General features: G+C 37.8%; 1 protein-coding gene across 3 annotated transcripts; it reads left to right on the forward strand.

The window, feature by feature from the left end:
- The first annotated feature begins 2,597 nt into the window (after positions 1 to 2,597).
- Positions 2,598 to 25,808, forward strand: LOC107310130 (desmocollin-2-like). Of its 3 annotated transcripts, XM_015855494.3 has the most exons (17): positions 2,598 to 2,892; positions 5,070 to 5,154; positions 7,786 to 7,988; positions 8,428 to 8,541; positions 9,738 to 9,893; positions 10,720 to 10,864; positions 12,146 to 12,312; positions 13,088 to 13,222; positions 14,200 to 14,385; positions 15,685 to 15,944; positions 16,126 to 16,268; positions 17,715 to 17,930; positions 18,486 to 18,710; positions 20,615 to 20,736; positions 21,763 to 21,999; positions 22,618 to 22,663; positions 22,748 to 23,407. In XM_015855494.3, the coding sequence occupies exons 1-16, from the start codon at positions 2,854 to 2,856 to the stop codon at positions 22,651 to 22,653; spliced, it is 2,469 nt and encodes an 822-aa protein (XP_015710980.2). In that variant the 5' UTR covers positions 2,598 to 2,853; the 3' UTR covers positions 22,654 to 22,663; positions 22,748 to 23,407. The 3 variants fall into 3 exon arrangements, with proteins under 3 accessions (XP_015710980.2, XP_015710979.2, XP_085393604.1); XM_015855493.3 differs by lacking the exon at positions 22,618 to 22,663 and having other exon boundaries at positions 22,748 to 25,808; XM_085537478.1 differs by lacking the exon at positions 22,618 to 22,663 and having other exon boundaries at positions 8,431 to 8,541; positions 22,748 to 25,808.
- The last annotated feature ends 896 nt before the right edge of the window (positions 25,809 to 26,704 follow it).

A 26,704-nucleotide genomic window follows, 5' to 3' on the forward strand; every position in this document is an offset into this window, starting at 1 on the left:
CTTGGGTTGGAATGGACCTCAAGGACCTCCAACCCCCCTTACACTTGCAGGGCCACCAACCTCCATATATAATACAAGACCAGGATGCCCAGGACCTCATCCAACCTGGCCTCAAACACCTCCAGGAATGGGGCTCTTCATTTTTCCATTATACTAATTTGAAATTTCAGTTATCAATTTACTCACTCAATACGGGAATATTCTTTTGTATCTTCATTCAGTGAGTTTCACATTTTTTTATATAAATTTATATATTTTCCTCATTTTAACCAACTATAAATTACAGAAAGATCTTTCCTTTTATTGCGATTTTCATTTGCCTTTTTTGGCAATAGGATTTATGAAATTTTTTGAACACTCCAGCTCTGATTAAGTAAAACTTAGCAATGCTCTTACTAGCTCCAGCATTACATTGCGGCTGATTTATGAAATACAGCAAGTCATGCTAATCGTTGTCCAGTATTTCATATAGGCCCATGTGCCTACTAAGTCCACCCTTTAATAATTCTGTATATCAAAGGGGACTCTAAGCTGAATTACAAGTTATGTCTTGTTGCTTACTCTTTTATATCACTGTTTTTTTCTCCAAGTCTATGACTCAGAATGCTATCAAAGTGCTAAAGTTCAATATGACTGGGGGAGTCATCCTGCAGTAACATGATCCTGTCACAAGTATCTGTAGTGACTGTGAACCCAAAGTAGCTTGAAATGATGACTACTTTTTCCCTCTTGTCCTTGTTCTTTCACTCTAGCCCTAAGAAGGCTAAAATTTCCCTCAAGGAACATCAAATATAAACATATCCATGCACATCCATGGTTAAGAGCCCTGCAAAGAAAGAAGGGTAATCCAAATCTCAGTTATGCCAGATTTCTCACGTTCAAACCAAAGCCTCAAAATGCATCTATAAACTCAAAGACACATCAAATGGGGCAGGAATTTACTGCAGTTATGCAATGCAACTCTTCTGATGGGCAGGTCAGCCCATTTTCAAATAACCTTTCTAATACGCAAACACTTCCTGGAGATGAAAAAGGCATGACCAACTCTTAAACTGCTATGACAAAAGGCATTTACTCACTCAGGTGGATTTTCCAACTGGATTTTTGAACAGCAGAGCAACTCTGACATCGCGAAAGGCCTTCATTTTTCTGGAAGAAGCTCAGAGAAACACAGGAACAGAGAAACATTTGTCAGAACCAGAGGCCTACAAGGTCCAGTTGGTCTTTTTCCATCAGTGCCCATAAGCCCATGCAGCAAGAAAATGGAAGAGTAAGGCAGTCATCTGACACTTCCAACAGCTCTGGATTGAGGATGTCATGACACACTTCATTGCTAGTCCGACATGTATCTCTTCTAACAGCATTTACCACTTTTTCTCTTAAACTCCAACAGCAGTAGCAGGAGCCACACGTCCAGTGTGTTTCTGTGAACTGGACTTTCTGCGGCAGAAGAAAACAAGAGTGGTACAGAGCCAGGCCAGAGGTTTAACGTTTTTAATTAAGGCTTTTGGAATAGACAGTCTGGGTCATCTGACTCCAGGCACCTATTCTGACAGATGTGGGTTTGTCTCACACTGGCCCCAAATAAAGAATTCAAAAGCTTTAGAAACTAATTTCTGACCGCAAGGTTAGTATTCCAGATTATTATGTGTGGAAACAATTGCAGGTCCAGACAAATTCATTCCCTTTCAATATCCACAATTACTTCAATGGAGCATAATGAATTAAAATATTTAGCACCTTTCACGGCCTGGGCTGCTTCTCAAGACAAATCAGGCATTACCAGGCCTCACAAAAAATAAACCAATTGCATACTGCAGCCATTTTTTCCTCTTCCCCTGAGTCCATACGATGGAGTCTGGTGCAATGCTACGTGTTTATGGTGTAACCATCAGCAGAGCCAGGCTGCCACTTGAACGTGCCACAGGGTACTGCAGCACATGGTTGTAAGCATCACACACTGCTCAGCACTGCACTCCATACCCAAAGAACTATTGCAGTCCACCTCACACTTCCCCTGTTCACTGAGGCCTGTGATGCACTTGCTTGCACATATGCAACCATGTGGGTGGCCTACAGGGCTAGTGAGGGGCACTGCTGTGCTTTCAGCTATTCCAGCATTCTTTATGCCTACACAGATGTGCAAGCGTGCTTCTGCCTGATGGAACATCTCCCCTGTCTTCTTGCCACCTACTACACTGGTGGCCTCTTGTGTTTCCAGACACAACTAGGCCATCAGCGCTCCTTACTGAGCTTGAAAGCACAAGGAGCTTTAAGGTGCAAACGCTGTGTAGAGGTTTTGAGGAATTTTTGCTGCTCAACTGTGTGTTTGAATGGAAAAAAATATATGTATTTAGATGTATCTATGGATCTACATGATATCCTCATGAAGTGCTTTATTATGGGTAGATCAAAAAGAAAGCAAACAGAAAACAAACAAACAAATAAAAAGGTTGAAACGGGGATCGATCATCCCGCTGGGAGCCGCGTGCGCGGAATCTGCGCGGAACCTGCGCGCACCGTGGGGCTCCTCCCGGCCTCTCCCCGGGTGCGGCTCGGCTCGCAGCCGGCGCCGCTGAGGCACAGCGGGAGGGGTTGGAAGCGGAGGGGCGGGACGGAGCGGCGCAGGTAGGCGGGCGGGGCCGGGCGGGGTGTCCCAGCGTCGTTCCCGGGCCGGGCATTACCGAAAAGGGAAGGAGGAGAGGAAAAAAAAAAAAAAAGTAATTAAAGTCGCCGTTGCCGCCCGCGGTCCCACCCTCCCCACCGGCCGACTCCTCGGGCAGACGGGAGGGGACAGAGGGAGACGGCCCGCCGCTGGGACACGCACTCCTCGCCGCTGCCCCGCCGCGCAGCATGGCCCGCACAGACCCCCGCTTCGTCCTCGGCCTCTTGGTGAGTGCGGTGGCCCGGAGTCGCTCCGCGTCTTTCCGCGGGTGCGCAGCGAAGCGAAGCGTGTAAGGGGTGGGAGAGGGGCGCAGGGTGCGGATCTGTGCGCGGTCGAGGTGCCGGTTGCGGGCAGGCGGTGGAAAACGGCGCTTCGTTTGATTGCCAATATCCTGAGCTGTTGTCCCGCTGCCGTGGGGCGCATTGAGCCCCTCGGAGTGGTCCGTTGGGCTGGTGCCGAGTTTCCTGTACCTTGGATTAATTGTATTTATATTAGCGCACTGCTAATACAAATAATAAGGCCTTTGTCGGGGATAATCGAGGAGTTGCTCTTTTTCTTTTAATTTCCTTTTATTTTTTCCCTTACCACGCATCACTGCTGTGGCCAGAAGCAGGCATTAATACTTTGAGCCTGGAAAAAAGATATTCGGTAGCACCAGAGCACTGAATTTATTACTTTTGTGTCATTAGATATGTATATTTCAATGGGAGTGCTACTATTGCAGACGTGCTGTGCGTTCCTGCTTTTGCTGCAATATTCATATTAAATCTCACTGAAATGTGGGTGAGTTTTACTCATCCTGCTAATTAGAAAGAAAACAAAATTCGCCTGTCACATAGGGGAGAGAAAGGCTGCACACACCCTAACCCCAAAAGCTGCTGAAGTGTCTTCTTTGTATGAAGTGAAAGGACGTGGTAGCTGTTTTGTACTTGTATTTCCTATCTGTCTTATCATTTCAACTTGTTTAGCCCTTTGGTAGCTCTTTGGATGAGTGTCAGACTGTCCCAGCGTTACAGTTTAAATGTTACGTATCACTGATTCTGAAAATATCTTAAAACAATGTAATAAGGTTATGTGACTTTAGTGATGTAAAAATTAGTGCGGTGTCTGTTGGGACGGAGTTTTACCAAATATTTCTTAATAAGGAAAATGCCAACTAAGAGTGTTTTATATATGCATATTTTTATGTCTTTGTGTATACGTGTGTATACACATGTGTGTATGTATATATGTGTGTACACACACACACATATATATATATATGAAACAGCACGAACAACTTTATGATGCAGATGCAGCGTTTAAATTGCTTTAATGCAATGCTTGCACTCCCCATTTCAATTTAATTTTTCAGCTAATCTTAGTTTTTCTAAGGTTTGCTAATGCCTTAAAGATTTTTCAAGTATTTTTATTTAAATACTAATAAGAAAGAAGTCGTTTTCAGAATTACCATTGGCTGTTTTCTTCTCTATACTTTTAATCCTAAAGATCTTTTTGGTAGACTCTCCTTTTTACCACACTTTCATCCTGAAAGAAAGAATGTACTTTAAAGGCAGAATACATTTATTTACATTCTTCTATTTAAAAGGCTATGTAATTTTATTTATTTTATTTTATTTTATTTTTTATTACAACTTTAAGCGTGGATAAAAACTAGATCATTTATATATATGTATATAAAAATGTGAAGTTGGGGCTGAATTACTCTGTGCTGAGGAATATCTTTGTACTTTGATATGATCCCGGTAAGGAGTTCTGGTTATCTGCTCCTTGGTTAACAGCAAGCCATTTGAATTTTGAGGAGGACCCCATTTTGTAACAGGTTATATGGGAGTGGTCTGCTGTCATCCACAGCATTTTATTTATGTCGTATCTAATTGCTGAAGCGAGATTTAACCAGCTGAGAATGCGCTTTGAAGATGCAAAACGAGATGTGTTGTCATGTGGGCTTAATAAGACGCTTCTCCCTTTAATGTTCGGCATCACCATGACTCCACTGAGTTAGGGCTGGTTCACCTTTAATGCTCAGAGGCTTTGGCCCTAAATTGACCGAGAGTGCTGCTGGGGAAAGTGTATTGCAGAGCTGTATTTTATATTTACAGGAAATTGATTGCATAGGCGACGTCTCCTAGTCTTAAGGGAAGCTTTGCTGTTGATGTCAGTGCCGTGTTTTTTGGGAAAACACCACCAATGGTGGACAGATGCAGAGCCTGGTCTTGTTCCAGTGCTCTGCATGCTGTGCTGCCTGGCGACTGAGGGCTGCTTTCTGGACCATCTTAACTGCTTGTCTTTCAAAAAACAAAGTGACAACAGATGAAACAAACACAACTTGAGCAACAGTAGTTATTATTCAAAATATCATGTAGTTTTTTCCCCCCTAATTTTTAATTTGTTTTTATTTTAGGTATTGAGCTTGTGCTGTGATGCTTGCAAGAAAGTCACTTTTCATGTTCCCTCCATGCTTGAGGCTGACACGTTGGTTGGCAGAGGTGAGAAGCTGCAGGCGTCCATCGTAGCAGTGCAACATGGCCTCTTTTCTAGTGATGCTGTTAATACTGCAGGAGTGTGTCTTTTATTTAATGGAATGAATGGCTGACTGCACAGCCAGTTGAACAGCTGGATCAGCCGTTTTTGTGGAGGATACGCCCTGTATTTGTTACGGGTTTGAACACTAGCTCTGGGCACCCATTTGACTTGTGCTTAAATAGCTCTTGTCAGCTTTCAGCGTGCATTTTAAAACTAAAATGACATTTAGTGCTTTCAGAATTCTGAGGCTTAGTATTCAGATCTCTGGCTTAATGTTCCACAGTGCACCCATAACCCACAGAGTCGTTTGAAGAAGACAGTAATTATTTGGATAATAGGAAGGGAGAAAAGAGAACAAAACCCACACAACCCAAGAGTTCCAAAGCCGCTTGTGTGTGACTAGAGTGAAATAGGGCTGTGACATCTCAACTCTGCTGGGCTGCTCAGGGCACATGAGGAAATGTGTTGCGGAGGAATCCTGCATGTACACTCCATTGGGATGGTGCGCCTGGTCTTGGTTTAGGACAGTGTGCAGGGGATGGTGATTCATAGAGGAGACTGAACAATACACCACTCTCCTTTTTATTCAGTATTCAACAGGCAGCTTTTGAAGGTGTGTCTTGGCAGCTGCTACATTCATTGCTGATTGAGACTGAATTTGGGGCTTCAGAGGTGCTCTGTGTCAGTCCCAGGGTAACAGAGGTGCATGCTCCAAACCTGCAACCCCCATCCATATTCTACAGTAGGATCAAATGCAGTACACTTGTAATTCGTCTCAGTGCCGCTGCTTAGAAAATCTAGTTTTAAAAGTGAAAGTACATTGACCTTACTGTTAGATTATACAATGAAAGGATGAGACAGTTTAAATGTTTTCTATGTTTTTGGTGTTTATATTTAAATAAATTAAACTTGATTTAAAAGTAAGCTTCACATTGTTACAGTGCTGTGAAAGAAATTGTGTAACATTGACCTTAAACTATTTCCCCCCCCCCCCCAAACTAGGAGTGGAATGCTTGAATGGCATTCTTTGTACGTTTATTGGGAGGGTAATTGTAGCATTGTAGCATGACAATAAATTAAGTCAGGATTTTCTTCATTGAAAAGAAGGTTTTGTATCTTTCTGACTTAAGCTATATATATGAGACACTATAAAGGAAAGATCCCACAAGGCAACAGCATGCTGAACATAATGCTGTTTCATATAATCATCATAAACAAAATACCCATTCTGTTATTTTCTTTGCAGTAAGCAGCACTATGATGCACTTTAAACAAGGTGGTGATAATTCTGTTCAGAACTAAATTTTCTCTTTATAGATTTACAAGGGAGTGGAGTTATGTTGCAACACCGTAGAAACGCTATGAAACGTTTAAATAAGTAGTTAAATGAAGGACTTGGTAAGGAAGGAGGAAAAGAGACGTGTTTAAAAGTATGCTTTCCATGAAATTAATTTTATTTAAAATATCGCCTATGTATGTAGGGTGAAATTTTGAATTTGGTCTAGTCTTAGAATTTTATAGCTGTAAAAAAAATTCAGTCCACTGTGATACAGTTGAAGATTTATTGAGGCATGCTGATACATAGTTCTCTCCATCTTAAAACTTTTTGGTCAAAACAAAACAAAGCCCCACCAAACCCAAACTATTTTATTTTGGCACTTGCTAAGAGGGAAAAAGTATTTGATTCTAAAACATAACACTAACACCTCCATGTGTGTTACAAAGTTGCTTTATCTAGCACTTAGGTCTCTGCCCTATATCCTTTTTCAGTGTGCCAAATCAATCTTACTTAGTGCTTTGATGTTATTTAGGTTAATTATGGCTATCCTGATTTTGCCTTCCACCCCCCAACTGTTGTGAAGAATTACTATCTGGTGAACCGATTTTAGTGAAGTGTATTACACTTTAAGCCACAAATTTACAGCAAATGCTTTAAGCGTACCTGAGAAGCGTGCTAAGATTACCTGACGCTTCCTGTCAACTGCATGGGATTCTGTCTTGTAAATATTAATAAACTGTTCATCCATCATTTGTTCTAGAGTTAGCGTGTATCTCTCTCATCAGTCTGCCTCATAATTTAAAGACCTTTGTCCTCCCAAGGCGTCTAAATCACATAGACCCAGTCAGTGCTTTCCTCCTGAGGGCAAATCTTCCAAGGAATAATATCTCTGATGGGAATTTGCATTAGTTAATATCTTCACTGATTATGTGGGGGATGGAGCACAAGAGAAATGTAATACCCACTGATCCACTAATGAACATGTCTGCAGTGTTTGTTGCATTTGAATGTATTAGTTTGTCTCTTGTTGCTTCAAGAATCCCACCAGTGTAGTAGTATCTTTTTGAGAGGTGGGCATGAATCACCCATTTCCTTTACAGAGTACTTTCATAAGCACAGTAGTGGAAATTTGTGTGAACACATTCAAAGAGAAGTGCATGGATGCGTTCTAGAGTCTATATTTGTACTGCTTAAATGCCAAATGATGTAATTTTTAAAGAGAATGTGTGTCAGTAAATTTTAATTAGGGAATGATTTTTCTCTTTGAGATTGTTTCCCTGTTTGAGTTATTGTCTGAATCTTTTTTTTCTTGCAGTTAATTTAAATGAGTGCCTTCAGTCTGCAGAACACATCAGTTCCAGTGATGAGAGTTTCAAAGTCCTGGAAGATGGTTCCGTGTATACAACATCTGCTGTTTCTTTATCTGATGAGAAAAGGACTTTTACTGTATTACTTAAAGATCTTCAAGAACACATAGAAAAGAAAATACTTATTGACTTGGAGACAGATGAAAAAAAGGTGGGCCTCTAATTCCAAGGTACCTGCCTTGTTTGGGTGTGATTGTACAAAGAATGGTTTTGTGTTGGGTAGCTGTAATTAGAATTTCAGAATTCAAATAATCAGGCAACACACTCTACACTATGGTGTGTATTTGTGGCAGTTGTCGATTAAATCTGCAGACATCCTGCTTGAAAGAGAGGATGCTAACAAGGAGCTTAAAAAGGAATGTCAAGAATCTTAAAAGCCGTGTTTGAGGCGTTCCGGCAGATCCTGTTTGCAGTGAAAGAAAATCCTCTTGGATTACTGTCACACATATAATCAGAAATAGAGATCTTAGAAAAATGGATAGCCAGTGTGGAAAAATGGGGTGGATGTGTAGGAAAAGTGTTATGAAAGTTAAGCAAAAGTGTACAGTTATATGGATACATTCTTACTTGTCATTTTGACCTGCGCGCAGAAGTCTAGGCATGCTAGAGATACAATTCTCAAGCGAACCAAGAGACGATGGGGCCCAATTCCTTCTGTTATGATAGAGAATTCACTTGGACCTTTCCCACTACAAATTCAGCAGGTACATTTTATACAGATCTTAATTTTACAGTGCAACTTCCTTTTATGTGTTTATTGTGATGCATGAAGAACAGAAGCGAGCACTCTTGTATTGTCCACTGAGACTATTCCTCTTCCTTCTCAGTCTTGCTTTGTTTTATGTTTCTTGAGATCCTGTAGCTGAAATAACTTGTGGCTGTAGTAGTAACTGAAGGCGTGCTACAGTTGTAAAAAGCAGGGGGGCATATTATGACAGGAGAGCGCTTCTGCTTGGAAATCAATTTATCTATGAAGTGTGTAATTTAAACAGGAAAAACTCCACAAAAATCCTATAACGTTGCTTAGAAGATTTAGTAGATGCAGGGAAGATAAAATTTTGTCCGATTTTATATTTTCTGGAGTTTGGAGAAAATGTCTGTAGAATTTAAGACTGTGGGCTGTGTGTTATTAGGAAAGGAACAGACAGTATGAAAACAAGTAGACATGAAAGAGAAATACAAGCACTATAGTTATCATTAATGCATCTAGCCTTCTCTAGATTACAGAATGACTGGTAGCAGTTACATATGAGTGTAATAACAGAGTCTGTACAGAGAGAGCTATCATTCTACTAATCTTATCTGCCTAACTTCTGGCTTTCAGTAGATAAGGGAAGTATTTGGGGAGGGGGTTGTTTGTAAATAGAGAACTGCTGATGTTACATCCTTTCTGCTTCTAGTATGAAGCGCAGAAGCTATTTAATTTGGCGTGTTCCTGGACTAAGCTTTTGGTTGCTTTCTTTTTCCTTTTTCTTCGCTTTTTCTTCACTAATTAAAAGTCATATTCTCAGTGAATGCACTGAAACTAAAATCTTTAGAGCAGAGACAGAAATAAGAAGCCAGCTACGTATGAATGTATATAAATGCATAGAAATAGTAATTGTCAGAATTCAATTTTTTTCTACTCATGCTCCTATTTCTTTAATTGTTCGATGATGATAAATGTTTGAGTTTGGATTAACTACCTGTCCCCATGCACACCCCTTATAAAGGAAGGCAGTTACAAGTCAGTCTGTTTCCCTAGTCAGAAAAGCCTAAGCTGCTAAAGAAAATAAATAAACTGAGTTTTATTTTTGTCACTGAAAACTTCTCCTTCTGCAAATGTGATTGTAGAAAGGGGAAGAAAGTATTAGAGTGCTGCTGCTGTTTTACCCTGCGCTTAAAAATGTGTTCTTTGTAGGTCCAGTCAGATACGGCTCAGAACTACACCATTTATTATTCTGCAAGTGGACCGGGAATTGATCAAGATCCAAAGGGCTTGTTTTACATAGAAAGAGAAACTGGAAACATCTTTGCTACTCGTGCAGTAGACCGTGAGCAATATCCAAGTTTTCAGGTACTGGGCTCCAGAATGTAAATACAGTTACATCTTTTATTTCTATAGTGTGTGTTTGAAAGCTGGGTTACAGGGGAGACATGGAGAAGACAGGATCTATAATCAGCTGTCTGTTCAGAGTGGTGTGTCTAGTGTTGGAGAGATGAAACAGATGACAAACACAGAAATAGCTGGTTATTCAGATCTTGAGAGTAGCTTTGCTTTTCACTGCCTAGGCTCTAATTACAGCATAGTTGCAGTGAGCTATTGGATTTGCATTGCTTCTAGGAAGTTTGAAGTCATCCCGGAGTTTTTCAAGGAGAGTTGAAAAGGTCTGCATAGAAAACAAATTGTGACAAATTCCAGACGGCTCTGTTTTTGAGCTCACTGTTTCATTAACAGGGTAGAGTGCTCTCTCTACTGGCTGAGAAGTGTAAGAAGGCAGCTAGTAGAAATAACAGTGCAACTAAAATATGTTGTAGTGGACAGATAGTTTTGCTGCTTTTCTTGATTGTGTTCTAAATAGCAATAATTATATCTGAATTTTTAGAAATGCTGAAGTTGTTTCAATGATACCTGAAAAATTGTGTTGAAAAGACTTGGAAGAGATGCTTGACAAATTTGGGGTGGGGAAAGTGACTCAAATATTGCTAGTGAGGGAAATTAAAAATGGAAAGATGGGGAAATTGTTCAAGTTTTTGTGTTGCTGTCACTTCCCCTTCCAGGTGGCTGGTCTTGAGGGCACATTTGGAATGCTGCATTTCTTTTTGTTGACTCCTGCAATGAGCTGAAAGTGTAATACTGCTTCATGGTGCTTAAGCTGAATTACTGAATTTCTGTCTTACAGATCATTTGCTTTGCAAGCACTCCAGATGGTTATTCACCGGAGGTACCCCTCGTTCATACAATCAAAATAGAGGATGACAATGATAATGCTCCGTATTTTACACAGGATGTTTTTGAGTTTTGTGTTCCTGAAAACTCCAAGCCTGGTAAGAATTGCTTCAAACTGATCAACAAAGCATCAGTCAAATACATAGTAATGCACTGTTTAGTCCAGTTCAGTGGGATTTCTTAGTATCTTTACAGCAAAGACTGAATTTTCAAAGTGCACCTCAAAATTTTTTTAATGATCAGAAATTCCAAAATACCATTAAAAAAAAAAAAAAAAAGTGAAAAGTAACGTGTCAAAGATTTTTTTTTTTTTTAAGTGAGATAATTCAGTATTCTTTAAACAGTATAATAAATTCAGAAGACATCTTTAAAATGTATCCACAATAAACTGCCTCTTTTAAGCACTTTGATTGTGAAGACCAGAGCAGTGCAACAATTTTAAAAGACAATTTTAAACAACTAAGTTGGTGGTATTCTAAGGTGTGGAATCCTTTTGTTTAAGATTACAACATGTGTCCAAAGTTTTGAATTAAAGTAGGGCACTTTCTGTCTGGGCAGCAGAAGATCAAAGAATCATAGAATTACCAAGATTGGAAAAGACCTGCAAGATCACCTAGTCCAGCTGCCCACCTACCATAAATATTTCCTTACTAAACCCTGTCTCTTAGTACCACATCTGAATGTTTCTTGGAAACACATTAAAGGCTTGTTTGCACCCATACTCATAGAAGGGCAGGGTTTTGCCTGTTGCTGAATTCAGATGTTACAGAGAAGAAAAGCAAGAAAAAAAGCAGGCCACAGAGAAGGAATGGGAAAGAAGTGCTTTGCCATTCCCTGCTATATCCTAGACTGGGTGTATAGAGTGAGGAGTGTCTGACTTAATTCACAGAGAAGGCAGTATCTTCACATTCATCAGTGATATTTAATTCTCTGAGCTCTTCTGCTTTCAGCTGCGTGAGTTATGGGTTAACAGTGAAGTCCAGAAGCACACGAACTGGGGAAGCAACATACCCCAAGGGGCAGAACTGCAGTTTGGACTGTCAGAAATTGCTGAACTTCCTCTTCAGCTGTATATGGGATGTTCAGTTAGAAGTAGCTGAAATCTAGACTGTTTACATTTCTTTTGATTGTTCTTTTGTCAATAATGGCAACATTGTTTGAGCAGGAAAAAGAAATAAAAGATTAAAATAGACCATTTTACACTATTATCATATTTTCCATACTATTTACACTGTTTTCAACACCACTTATATTTAAACCTAACAGACAATAGCTGTTTTTACCAATCTAAAATAGAAATACCTCTTCAAGCAATGTTTGCCTAATTGTAGATTTTTTTTTTTCTTCTGTAAATTAAAATTGCTATATTGTGTTCACAGGTGTAATTGTTGGAACAGTGACCGCAGAGGACAGAGATGAGCCATATACTTTGCATACTACTTTGAAATACCGTATTGTGTCACAGACTCCTTCAGTAACTTCAGCATTTTCTTTGCATGGTGACACAGGTGTCATTACTGTGTCATCGTCGCAGCTGGACAGAGAGGTGATGTTTCCTGAAGTAGTGCACACATTTTGCTTCAGTCCCTAGCATGAGAACGAACAGATAAAGTATTTATGTTACCTTTTTCTTTGTCTACAAGTTTCTATCTAAGTCTTCTACTGCTCTCCAACACTGAAGAGCTGACTGGATTCTTACTCTTTCTCTGTTTGCGAATTGCATGACTGCTCTTTCCTCCTAGTGAAGCTCCACGTGGGACACTCCCTGCTTCTTTACAGGGAAGATGAACTAATTTTACTGCATGTAGCCTGTCATCTTGCACTCAACAGAAACATCTCCAATTTGAAAAATCTAAACAGTAATGCAGTGTTTCCCGACAACAAACAAAGGAAAAACCCCTTTTGTTGTTGTGACCGATTTGAGAGAAATAAGCTTAATGAAAAGTAACCACAGACTGAAAGCGCTGGAAATGTGGGTGAACACTCTGCAGGGGAGAGTGAAACAGATAAGGGCACATTATTTGAGTTCTACAAGTTATCAGACACTGGAAAGCAAAGGCATTTGTGGATGTTCTGGAGAGCTTTATTTGATACAAGATATGGCTTACACTTTCTAACAGATGTTGAACTCAGTGCTGCTCAGTACTATTTTACTTATTTTCCTTCTGGAACAGTAGGGAAAATGCTCTAGACACAGCCCTGTCCCCTGCAAAATATAGCAGTGTACACTGGAGCTGAGTTGCGGAACAGGAATAAAACATTAATTTCTGTTGTGTGTAGCTGTTAAAATAATAATAATCAAACTTCTGTTTACTTTTCAGCTGGTATCCACGTACACTTTATTAATTGAAGTGAGAGATATGGGAGGTGAACCTTTTGGTTTGTGCACAACAGGAACAGCTGTCATAAAGATTGAAGATACAAATGACAATGCGCCAACTTTTAAACAGTTGCAAGTAAGTCTTCATAAATTAAGTGACTGTAAAGGGTGAAGAAGTTATTTTTATCACCTTTCTGATTTTCCCAGTGAATGCTTCTTCAAGTATGCAGCATGGACCTTTGTGAATGCCATATTGGTTGTTACATTGTTTGGTAATTAGACCTGCTGCTGTATTAGTTTTTGTGAGTTAGTGGTCTTATATGACCACTGGGAGAAAGCTGACATGACTAATTCACTTCTGTAATGAACGATCACAGAAATCTTGTAATTTAATCATACTATGGTTTTGTGTTTTTTTTTTTGTTTGTTTGTTTGTTGTTGTTTTTTTTTTTAAGGGGTGGAGGTACAGATTAACCCCTGAGCATTTTCATGACTCCGTTACCATTGACCAGCCTCTAAATGACTACTCGTGTTAATGTCAATGAAGTAGATGTCATTTCATTGTCTTCCCTTCTTCATTCACATTTTAACATAAACAATTTTGAGTAGAGATGTATTTTGCCTTTCAAGTTCTTATGATTAGTTTATATATATATCCATGTATAGTATATATATAGATATATATGCATAATATATATATGTGTGTATACACATATATAAAAATTATTTAACCTGTGGCATTTTTAAAATGCCATTCTTAATTACACCGTACAGAGATGAGCATCTGTAGCTGATGTAACTTGAGAACTGTGCTCATATTCCTTTTCCTGGAAGGAGAATTCCAGACTTTACACCATTGATAGCTGGGAGTAAGAGAGGAGCTATGCTGGCAGGAAAGGATTCCTGTTTCGGTCAGCGTGTGAGGGAGGTGTGGGGGAAGTACATTAATGCACTGAAGTGAAATAAGCCATTGCACCAGCGTGGTAAATTGGCTCTTTAAGTTTAAGTGCAGTATTGTGGTCTAAAGTTTTAAATACAGTGTTGTTCACTCCTGAATTGTGGGGTGGTGTTCTATGATTTAAATTTAACTGTTTTTCTTTTGATAACTGCAAGTATGAAACGCAAGTGGAAGAAAACAGAGTGAATGTAGACATCCTGAGAATTTCTGCTGTTGATGCTGATGAGTTTGGAGCACCTGGCTCCACAGCTGTGTATGAAATTATAAGAGGAAATGATGACCACACCTTTGAAATTACGACAGACAGAAACACAAATGAAGGAATTTTGTGTGTTGTTAAGGTAAGTAAAAATGGGACTTGTAAAGTATCATTTTAATTTTCAGGTGTTGCTTTTAAAATCAGTAATGTATAACTCAGAATACTTGTGTGTATGCAGAATTCTGTGTTTCACCATCTAGCAGAGCATAGTGACTTTTCCTGGTCCCGCGGTTTCAGCTGTTGAGACGAAGGAGTGTAACTGAGGAATGTTTCATGGACAGGGTTTTAACAGAAGTGAGAGTGTGTGTGATCAGGGGAGTAAGGAACACCTCCTCCAGCCATCTTCCTTCTGGGAGCTGATCAAATTTACTCTCTTTAGTTAAAATTTTCCAGGCCTTCTTTTTCGGAGTAGTAAGTATAGGTCTGCTTTCCTGGGGTGCAGATGTGAGAAGTTTTGCTCTGCCTGTACTCCCTTTGGCTTTTAGTGTCTGTCGTCTGTAAGAGCTGTGCAATGACAGGTAACATCTAAGGAGCAAAGAGAGCTAATATTAATATTTGAAGGTGTAAGTGGTAAGAGTAGAGAAGCTATTGTGCTTTTTTTTGTTGCTGATAACCATTAAAGTTTATCATTTGGGTTGTTAGAGTTATGGTACTATCATTAGGTTGCAGTTGGACTTTGATCTTTGAGGTCTTTTCCAACCTAGCAATTCTATGAATCTATGATAAAGCCATGCCTGTAATTTCTTGTATGTAGTATAGTTCTGTAGTAGACCAGAGTGTATTATAACTTCAGGATATAAATAACTTTATTAGCAGCATAAGATGTTCTTGGTGAATGTATCTGAAGAATTACATTTGTAGATACTTACTTATCAGCCCTACAAATTAAGGCATATTTGCAGCATATGATGTCTTACTGGGAAACGAATGTAGGTGCTGGTATAAAGCGTGATTGACTTGTGCTGGTATGAAAATATGGCCAGTTAGGTGTAGGAGGAGAAAGTCCTTCCACATATCTTGTTCATATTTCAATTCTGTTGTTAATTCTCTAGCAGAATATTCATCTACATATGTACAGTGATGCCGATTTCCTTATTAGGGACTGTTTTGCATGTTCTTTTCTTTGATAAACTCAGAACATGTCTTGTTTTATGGTTAATTGTTGATATCTTGTCTGTTTACTGTGTCTCAAGCTGGATGTTCCAGAGTGATACCTGATTTCTTTTGTAAATAAGAATGGCAGAATTTTACTTAATAATAATTATGAGAAAAGAATTCCAAGTTTTATATTGGTTTGAAGTGGGAGGGAGGAGGGAGAAAAAGTGTGTGCGTGTGTTTGTATATATATATATACGTGTGTACATGTGTATCTGTGTTTCAGGGGCTGGATTATGAAAGTGCCAAGCAAAGGATCCTTGTGATTGCAGTCAACAATGAGGCACCCTACATGCTGGCACCACATTCACAACAAGTTGTTCAGAGCACCTGCACTGTTACAGTGAATGTCCTAGACATAGATGAGGGGCCAGTGTTTAAACCCTGCTTCTTCCGCATGGACGCTAGTGAATGTGATGACATTGGGACAAGTATTGGGAAATATCTAGCAGAAGATCCAGAAACTGGAAATAGTGAAGGCATCTGGTATGAAACAGTGTTGTCTGCTAGTTTATTTGGAGTAAAGCAAGGAGGGCTGTGGGAAGGGGGAATATTCACATGTCTGTGTATATAAGTACATGCATTTGTGTAGGCATGTGTGTATATGTAAATATACACACGTGTGTATTTGAGATCTTCAGCTAAACATGAAAATTATTCTTAACAGCTACAAAATACCACCTGGACAGTGTAACTGGGTCAATATTGATGAAAAATCAGGTGAAGTCAGAACTGTTAGAGTCTTGGACCGAGATCTAGGAGAAGTGAAACGTGGTGAATGCAATATCACAGTCCTCGCAATAGACAGAAGTGAGTACTGAACGTTGTCATCTTCATTTGTAGTTTGTAGAAGAATTTATTGTGCAAATTTAACATAGCTACAGCTACAGTGACTCAGACCAGATGTGCACTTAGTTTTCTTACTTTTGGGATGGTTTTATCAAATGCTTAGGTAATATTATAACCTTTATACATCCAATGGCAGGATTTATTTTTTAGCCTTTCTGTGCTAAAACATCAGCTAGAATAAAAAACGTACTTTGAGAAGTTGCTTTACAGCTAGGTATCATAACTTTCCCTAAAGCTTGGATCTTAAAATTACATGTGAACTACAGCAATTTAAATTGCTTTGGGATTCTATTGTATGTAAAGTAAGCAAAACTTTTAAGAAGTAAATTTGATATAATTTCTGTATTATATAATGTATAATATAATATATAATGTATTGATATAATTTCTGTAACACTTGTACAAGCACTGACTAATCTTAGGTTAGAAAGAAATCAGATTAGGATGGATAGATTCAGTTCTTACATGTAGGTTTTGTTGATAAAGTGCACATCATAGCTGAAAGAAGCATACTGTTTCTGAAAGTGTTTTTCCAGGGGAGGGAGAATTCAGTTGTAGGGAAGCATATTTTCCTTCCAGGAGCAAAAATACTGGAAGCCTTCCCTTTCTGCTTTTGTCTCCCAATTTGCCATAGCCTCCTTTTCTTTGTTTCTTTCACCCTTCTTTTCTCATCTTCCTGTTATAGCAATATATTTGCTCACATAAGATGCCTGTGAACAATGAAATAAATTCACACACACAAAACATGGAACTTTAGGACATTTTAATTTGGTAATACTCTTTCTGTTTGTACCAATACACACTGGTGCAATTAACTATGACCAGATTACACAGCTGAAGATAAGCAATTTTCAAAGCAAGTCAAGAAACTTCTGTATGGGATCCTAAACTATATAAAATGATGCGCTTCATCTTAAAGGAGTCTATAATTCAGATTTTTATTTTTATATTTTTCCAGTGCAGACTTGACTTGAAAAATTGTCCTGTCTTACTCATCCACGAGAGAGGACAAACTTGCAGTTGCAGACCTTTTTCTACATGTTCCATCTTTACTTTTTCTTTACCCACTGGAGGATAGCACACAAATGACACTGACTGTGTCAGTTTTTTTCTCTGTAACCAGAAAATACAAGTTCTTTGCTAATCCTGACACCTTGGTTTATTCCATTTAGCAGTTTTCAGCAGAATGATCCGTTGTATGATCAGCCAAGCAAAGATGTGAAGTGGCCAAAAAAAAGCTATGAGAAAGCCCTCTCTGCTTTAGACCAAATCTGTATCTGCTTTCCACTTTACTTCTTAGCTTGGCTGTTACAGTTAATGATACTTCGTTGTGCAGATTAGGACTAGAAATAAAGAAAGGACTGAATATTAATATTAAATAGTAAAATAATTATTTTTATCTCTTAGATGGCAAAACAGGCACTGGAACCCTTCAAGTTGTCATCCAGCCTTGTGACAGGAGTTATCCACGAATTATTACAACTGACTATATAATGTGCAGAGACAGAAAACCAATCTGCCTCAGTGCAGGGGATGGAGATGAGACTTCTTACAGCATGCCCTTAGTCTATCGCATGACTGACCGTAGCTTGGGTTCCATGTGGAAGATAACACGGCACAATGGTATGTTGGGCCTTTTTTCTCAGTTTTATTTTGTCCTTCAGCTGTGGCCACTGGCCACTTATTTTGCTAAGCAGAGCAGCAGACTAGATGGATTTTACTTACCACTGAATATGGTTATTCTCATGGGATATAGCAACAAAATCAAAGAATGGAGGGGATATTAACTGAGATTTGAGTTAACTTTTTCCAATTACTGGATGTCCTTTTAATAAATGTTTGATCTGCTGACAGTGTTTGCTAGCAAACCTAAACAACATCATTTATCTTAGTGAACTGGGTTAACTTCACAGTTTTAAGTTAAATGTTTTTAGGAGGATATATAAGGTTTTGCTTTTCAATTCTAACATTTAGAAGGTGTGGAAAGTATAAATTCTTCAGAATATCACATTCTGCATGTAGTTCAGTGTCAATACATCAAAGCTAGCTTTAAACTAATTAATATGGATTTGGCACTGGCTTTTTGTGTTTGCAGCCTGGATGCGGCAGTGGGATTTCAAATACTGTTAAAACTGTATCTTGTTTTGCATTTATTTGTTTGTTTGTTTATTTTTGCAGAAAAGTCGGTGTATCTTTCACCAAGGGGTGATATTCCTTTTGGAACATACACTATTCCTGTCAGCGTGTCTGATAGTTCAGGAAGGTCGGGAATCAGTGAAATTACAGTTAACTACTGTGACTGTGTTACTCCAAGTGATTGCGGAGCTGCTCGTAGTGCTGGGAGTGTTACTCTTGGTGTATGGGCCATCCTTGCAATGATCTTGGGATCACTGCTATTGCTGTGTAAGTACTCTTTTTATTTTACCAAATGCAAAACACTTTGTCTGCTCAGACCTGATTCAGGCATCTTTACATGTCTCTTGTGTAACTCTAAGCAGTATTTTACTGCATGTGCTTTGTCTATATCAATACCAAAGACTTCTAGCTCTCATCTTGTAGTTCATGTGTGTGTATTTTTGCTTACTATTCTTTAAAGTACACCTTGTGCATGATGTTCTATGTGTTCATGTTAGCAAGATCAAAAAACAACATTTTAACCAAAAGGGGGTGGGGTTTCTATCAATTACCGTATCCTGCTGTCAGGTGAGTATTGCAGTTTGTTCATGTGAAGGTTTACAGCTGACTTTGGCATGTACGTTTCTATTTGTAGGAATTCTGAAATCAATTTCCTACCTTTTTTAGTAGTCGTTAATGCATCCTGGATTAAATCATAGAGTCTGAGACACTGCTTAACAAGAAGTTTTACAGGAGCCAGCGTAATGTTGAAGGACAAATTAGGTATTTCCATAGCACACTAAACCCTTGAGTATGTTTTGTGTTACTGAAGTTGCTTATGGATGAAGATTCTGAGGAAGTCGGTATTGTTGTTAACCACTGAGATGGCCTCACTGTTACATATTGCTGTCACAAAGTTCTTGGTTTTTTTCTTTTTACCAGATTCTGGTGTAGGCCAACTGGCATCATCTCACTTTTAATGATGTGGGGACATGCTATAGTACCAAATGACTCAAAGTGCATTTTTTTTTCCCATTAGTGGACAGCTTGCCTTGACCCTTCTCAATTTCAGCTAGCTGTTCTTACTTAGATACAACACTTGGACCTGCCCACTTGTTTGAGGTCAGATAGTTCCATGTTTTATCATTCAGGTCAAACTCCTGAACTCATGACTCAGCCAGGAGTGAATTGTCAGATGTTAGGATGCAGAGTAGGGGAACAGCATGAGATGTTGACTTACTTTTTGTCATTGCCCCTTGACTGCACACTGCCAAGAAGTACTTGTTTTATTGTGGTTAGATTTTACCCAGTGTAGCCTGCGCTCTGTGATTTTATACTTATCTTCACATCTGCCAACACTAGGAGGTGACCCACTAGAATCACTGGTGCAGATCTTGCTGATAGCTGCAACTGCTATATGAGCTTCAAAGTGGCTCCTGGGCAATTTCCATAGAAGCTTATACATTTAGAGAGGATTGCTCTGTGAACAGTTAGGCAGAACTGATTTATTCTTCATGGTTTTCCTTATTCTTAAGCTAAAAACTGAAAAGAGGTGCCTTCTGAATGAAATATTTAGGTCTTTGTTTTGAGGGAGATTTAGTTGCTCACAATTCATCTGTACAGAATTATTTTAGTCTGAGTCTTACACATAATATTTCTATAAGAATAGTAAGCTGAATTCAAGGTATCAAGTAAGATCGCTCTTATACTGATCACTGTAGCATACTTGGAATCTTTCAGGATTCCTGTCATCCTTTCTGTGAAGCTGAACTTTCTGATACTGGGACCTTCAGCCTATGTATTTCCTTATGACATAATTTGACATACACAAGAATTGTGTTCTGTACAATGTTCTCATAGAGGCATAAGACATGATTTTTCAACTAGATTTTGTTTTTGTATTATACTAATGTGAAATGTTGCGGACTGTTTACGTAAAGCTAGCATTTATTCTGGGGAAACCAAAATACATTTTGCAGTTCAATGCTATGCTGAAAAATTTATGTAATACTTGAAAAACAGTGTGTATTTGTATACTTTTGAGTCTAGGTCTTTTCAAACACAATATTATTTTTCAGTGATTCATGATACATAAGCATTTAGGCTAACACAACAAAATTTGCTTTCAAACAGAAGTAAATAACTGTTTTGAGGTAAACTTCATAGCATCTTTCTCACTTACTTCTTTGCAGTAATCCTAATTACAATTTGTGGCTGCTGTGGTGCTGGTGTAATGCACAGGCAAGTGACTGATGATTGCGCTAATCACAACTTAATTATTTCAAATACAGAAGCTCCAGGAGAAGAAGTGATGGTAAGCTGTCTATTTACTTCAATGTAGAAACATGTAATGATGCCATTGTATTTCAGTCTGAGTAAAGACCTATTAGCAAATAAGTGATTTAATAATGGAAAATAAGTAATGAACACAGGGATCATTCATATGCTTTGATATTTTACAAAAACTTGTAAATTCTTACTTCAGGCAGAGTTATTAGCACCGTATACATTTAAGATAAATACTGGGTTTTATTGCAGAAACTACTTCATGACCACTAAACGTTTCTTCCAAACTTTAACTGTTGGGTTGGAAGTTACAGGTGAATATTATCATCTGTCACTTGCAAAAACGAGATTAGATAGGAATTTACTCTTTTGTCCATGTTGAATGTATGCAAAACATTGTTGCTGTTCCTTGGAAAAGGAATTTTAAATTTATCGTGTAGTCATTGTGAGTAATCATCTCCCTTCTCTTCTGTCCCCCACCAATGAAAAGATTTCTTTAAAAACCACTGAGCTTACTTAACATGAAAACCAAGAAAATCTCTCCTAACGATGACAGATGATAATTCTGCTACTGCTTAAAAAATACAACATAGTGTATAATTTCTGTGATTACGCACTAGTTGTTTCTTTCTTTTGTGTGTGGTATAGAACTTTATAAATAAAACAGAATGAACTTCTTTATATGACTGTATACCTGATCCAATGAATTACAGGTGGTTGACTTTGCAAACCAAACATTTAATGTAATATTGTAAGAAACTAGCATTTGGGTTATAGTGCATCTTTCATCAGGATAAAAATTGATTTGTGGGGTCCAGTATCATACTTAACTACAGATTTCCCTCCTATCTTAAGATCTTTCTGTGAAGACCACTTATTGATCTTTATAGACTTCTAATGGTAGCTTATTGTTCAAAATGTCACTGTGCAAAATTGAGCACTTCAGTTTTTAGCATAGAGAGTTTCTGATTGCTGTCTTGTCTTTTGAGTTTAAAAAATACAGTAAAAATGATTATAAAACAAAGGTTTCTCCACTATTAATATCTTTTATTAGGATCACAACATAATTCCTCTACAAACTACTGATCAAGTAGGATGTGGAATAAAAACAGGAGATCAACAAACATTCGAAATGGTAAAAGGAAGAGGGCATACCCTGGAATCAGTCAGAGGAGGAGGTGGACATCAGACGCTGGGGTCAGTCAAAGAAGGAGGAGGACAGGCTATGGTGGACACATGTAGATACTCCTACTCAGAATGGCATAATTTCACACATCCTCGTTTAGGAGAAGTAAGTATTCCAACACTGGTTTCCTAGAGTGCAGTTTGTGATCAGTGCATGTAGTCTTCTCAGAAAAGGCATTTGGGCTAGGAAGCTCTTTGGTTTTGTTTTGTTTTGCTTCCTTGCTTTTCTTTTCTTTTGCTTGTCTGAGTACTGTTTTAGAATATTGCTCTCTTATATATTTTGAGACATAAGCATGAATGACTTTCTTTTCTTGGCTTAAATTGTAAGAAGCATGCTGTTTTTCAATTAGATCATTCAACTTCACTGATTATATTACTTAACCTTTTATGAGTTTATTTTTGTTAATTTGTTTGCTTTGATTCTAACTTGCTTGTGCTAACTTAAGCCATGATATTTATCTTAGCAGTGGTGTAGGAATGTATGTACAACATTCAAAATGTAGTTACTCCGTGCTTTGGGGATCAAAAACTCACTACTAGACTAACTACTTCTGTGTATCAGTTGTTCAGTTTTGATCGGATTTTATTTGTCTGACTGGTTATTTAAACAGGTTCTTCCTCTTGTCTTGTTGCATACGTAAATAGTAGAAATGATTTCTTTATTAATATTTATATTTTATAATCTTAATGATATAGACCATTCATGTGCATTTTTTGTATGTAGGAATCCATTAGAGGACACACTCTGATTAAAAATTAATCAATGAAAGGTAAATCAAAAGAAAAATTATTTTTCTGCAATCTTTTTAGAATAACAATTTAAGAAAATAATAATGTGTTCTCTTCCTATGCAGAAGGTGCATCTATGCAGACAGGATGAAGAACAGAAACATTCTGAAGATTATCTCCTTTCATATAACTATGAAGGAAAAGGATCCTTGGCTGGCTCTGTAGGCTGCTGCAGTGATCAGCATGAAGAAGAGGCACTTGACTTCTTAGATCAGCTGGAGCCCAAGTTTAGGACATTGGCAGAAACATGTATAAAAAGATAAACAAGTCTTCCATGGTGCTGAAAAAAATTGTAAATAAGTGGCTGTCCTACTTTTGTGATATTAGGTGCTTTGGAATTGAATGCAACAGATTCTTTCGCCTCTTGCTTTCTGGGGCAAAGGTTTATCAAAATTAATTTAGCAGTGAGAATGTAAGTAACACATTAAATGTACGACTTTTTTTTTTTTTTTTTTTTTTATACCTACAAGACATCAAAAGTAAGGGATTCAGAACATTTTTTCTTTAGATTACGTGCATAGAGTAATACTGTTTTCTATTTAGTTTATACTTCCTATTCTTTGTGGGTGCTTGAAATACAAAACTTAGTGCTGTTAATGATTGTTTCATCCTGGATTTTATTTTTTTTTTGGTTTTTTTTCCTGCTTTGGAGAAGGAAAACTTTTATCTCTGTTTCTTTGTTTTCTTATAGATCTGTAGAAATAAAACCAAAAGCATTACTGGTGGATATCAAGTGCCTTGTTAATTTTTAACGTATGAACCAATCATATGTGAGCTACAAAACACTTTCTCATGTTAAAATAAAAAAATACCGATGACTACACTGGAAAATTTTATATTTTGATTGAAAGTTAAATATATATATTGTATATATGTAAAATAATATTCAAAAATATATTTTTCTCCTAATGGGTTACTACCCATCAAACGTGCTATCCCAAGGGATTGATGGCAACAACACATAGGATATCAGCATTGTATGCGCATATATATTTTTCTTTTAAGGAAATAAGAAATTTAAAAAAAATAATAATCAGAAAACAAGGGGTAACTATTGTACTTTAAATGAATGCAAGACAATTCTCATGTTTACTTGATAGAAGTTTGTACCTCAGTTTCTTGTGAGTTTTAATGTATCATTACAGAAATGAACATTGCCAAGAGTTTTGTCCAGCATAGTTACCACTACCTTCTTTACTCCTCTAGTTGTGGACATCATGAGACTCTCTTTGTGTAAATAGAACTGGCAGAAGATCCAGCCCGAGTGGTCTGAACATGTACTTGATAATAATGTGTTTTAGAGAAGCACTATTTCAGATGTAAAGGTATACTGCGATAGTCTGTTCAAAGTGCATTATGTGGTGGTTGTAGAGGTGTGCATTCTTACAATTCTCTGGCAGAGATCATCTGAATCCCACTCGTTTTTTTAAGAAATATGCATACAAATAAGTGATATGTTTTGCATGTACTTGTATCTTGAATTTGTAATACGTATGGTAAATGACAGTAATCTAAGTGTTGTCATAAGCTATTTCTGGAATTCCTGCTTCCTAGGTTTTGTAAATTCTTAATATTTGCACTCCTGGTTAAGTTATATGTCCTCTGCACTCTGGGAATTCTTTTGTGCCGTGAAAGAATGTCTTCCTGTCTATGAGTAAGACAAACTTCATGCAATTATTTATCTCTTTTTTTGTAATTCTGCTTTTAGCATTTGCTCCATAAACAAATGTCTTAGATACTTTTAAAAATTTACTATAGTTTATTATCTAAGAAGGAATTACTTTGTACCAACAGTCACATTGCTATGAATTTCAGTGTGCAGCTGCTGCTGATTTTGAGTGATTGTGGTTTGTTCCTCAGATTATGGTCAGTGAAAACCCATAATAATATAAGTTAATAAAGTTCTAAAATAATACTTTTAAATTCTGTCTCATGCTCTAAAGGGGCTTCAGGCAATTTCTGGTGAGAATGAGCTTGTTAATTACATTAAATATATTTCAGTGTTATTTCAAATTGGAGATGAACTACAACCGCTGCCAGTGAGTGATAGGAGTGACAGTCACCAACAGCAGAATTTTAGATGAGAACCATGATGTCCAGAACTTGATTAAAAAAGGAAAAAAAAAAAAGTTAACGTTACTCATGCAAACATTACTTTTCCTTATCAGTAATATAAATGGGTTTTGCTATACGTTATCTATGGTTAGGCAGATCTGTGGCTGGTATAAGTCAGGATAGCACTGCTGATGTCAGTGGAGCTGTGTTGATTGATTCCTGGTGAAGATCTTATCTCCTAGTGATGTTCTCACTTTCTGTCTTGCGTCTTCATTTATTAGCTATACACTTAAGGTGATGTTAATATCCTTCCCTTTCTCCCCTTTTATTGTTATTTTTATTATTTTTTCATTATATATGCATCCTATAATTCAGGATGTGACCTAGGATAAATAAAGAAATACACTCTTTGAAAATTACTTTTGGGGTGGGACAGAGAAACCTAGAAATAATTTCTGTTCTCATAAAATATACTAGTAGTGTTACTTGAAAAGAATGGACCAAATTTATCTGAACTTGAATTGACTTCCATGATTGCTAACTTCAGAGTTAAAGTAATAACTTATTGAAAGTAAAACAATGTGTTCTACTCTAATTTACATTAAAGATATATATGTTTTTTCTTTTACATTTCAACAAATGTAATAGGTTATTCCAAGTGAATTACTAAACTGAACAGACTGTTTCTGTAAAACAAAGTGTAGAAAGGTAATTGAGATGCCTCAGAATGTTAGCTGTAAAATGTTTTCGGTGAATGTTTTAATCATAGTAGTATATGATTATAGTATCATATACTATATAGTAATCATCCAGACTTAGTATGTTGCATTAACGTTTACAAATCCTGATTTACCAAATAATATTTGTATAAAACGTACAAATGAAATATTTTAAACTGTATAAATCCACTGGTTGTTATTGTCTTGGATCACATTAAAAATTATGAAAATTTGTTTTATTCAACTAGATCACACCCAAACTACCTAGTTGTGCAAGCAATGACATTGTTTTACTATTTTGTACAACAGTGAGCAGTAAATTTTTGCAAAATAAAAGGAACTTCCACAGAAAGAGTTCATTTCTTATGCTGTTTTATATCATAAGCTGGCCAGTTGTCTTGTGGGCCTTATTCCATTAGGCTCTACCGGGAACATCTTTGAAGCGGCCAAAGTCTGCTCTCCTGAAGTGTAGGTCTGTTGTTTTTCACCCTATTATCAGGATCCTGAACTGTGCCATCTTATCACTGCAGCTAAGGGTGTCTGTGATTTTCACATACGCAGTGAGCATCGTCTTGCTTGTGAAAATGAAATTCGGCAAAGCACCTCACTGTCATCTCGATCTCTTTTGTCAGGAAGTTGTAATTGATTCCTCCAGGAATTTTCCACATTGCTTCTGTCTTGCTTTCTGTTGCCCTCTAGCTCCTTATCAAGGTGGTCAAATACCATGTGCACCAGATCAGTGTCTGTGAAGCTGCTTTTAAGCTATCTGTAGAAGGTCTCATCCACTTATTCCCAGCTCAGTGACCCTCACCAGGCACCCACTGCATAATCTCCCATAGCATCTACTCTTTAATTCTTAATCACAAGTTCTCAATTGACAGCATTAAGCAAGACAGGAGTTTGGGTTGGCAGATGGGTACTTTCATCCACTGCAGCAGGAAGTTTCCCATTACTGTTATTTTTTCTTCCAGGTTCTCCTGTATGGCTAAAGGTCTGTCAAGACTATACTTGACCTGAAAGTATACCCTGTTTTCTCCAGTGAGAAAGTATACTTACTGAGGCAGTGAGCTTGCCTCAGTACTCATCTGCTCTCAGTATTCAGGCAGTTGATGAGTTTCAGATCGTCTTCATGCTTCTGTTGCTCCTTCTTCCAGCTCTGGGTCATCCAGTGCTATTGATTTTATTGGGAGGAGCAGCATTATAGGGTCTCTGTGCATCACTGAGCAATGCTGGTCATACTCACAAAAG

Source organism: Coturnix japonica, chromosome 2, assembly GCF_054131305.1.
Source record: "Coturnix japonica strain WE chromosome 2, WE-NBRP24, whole genome shotgun sequence".
Lineage (NCBI taxonomy): Eukaryota > Metazoa > Chordata > Aves > Galliformes > Phasianidae > Coturnix > Coturnix japonica.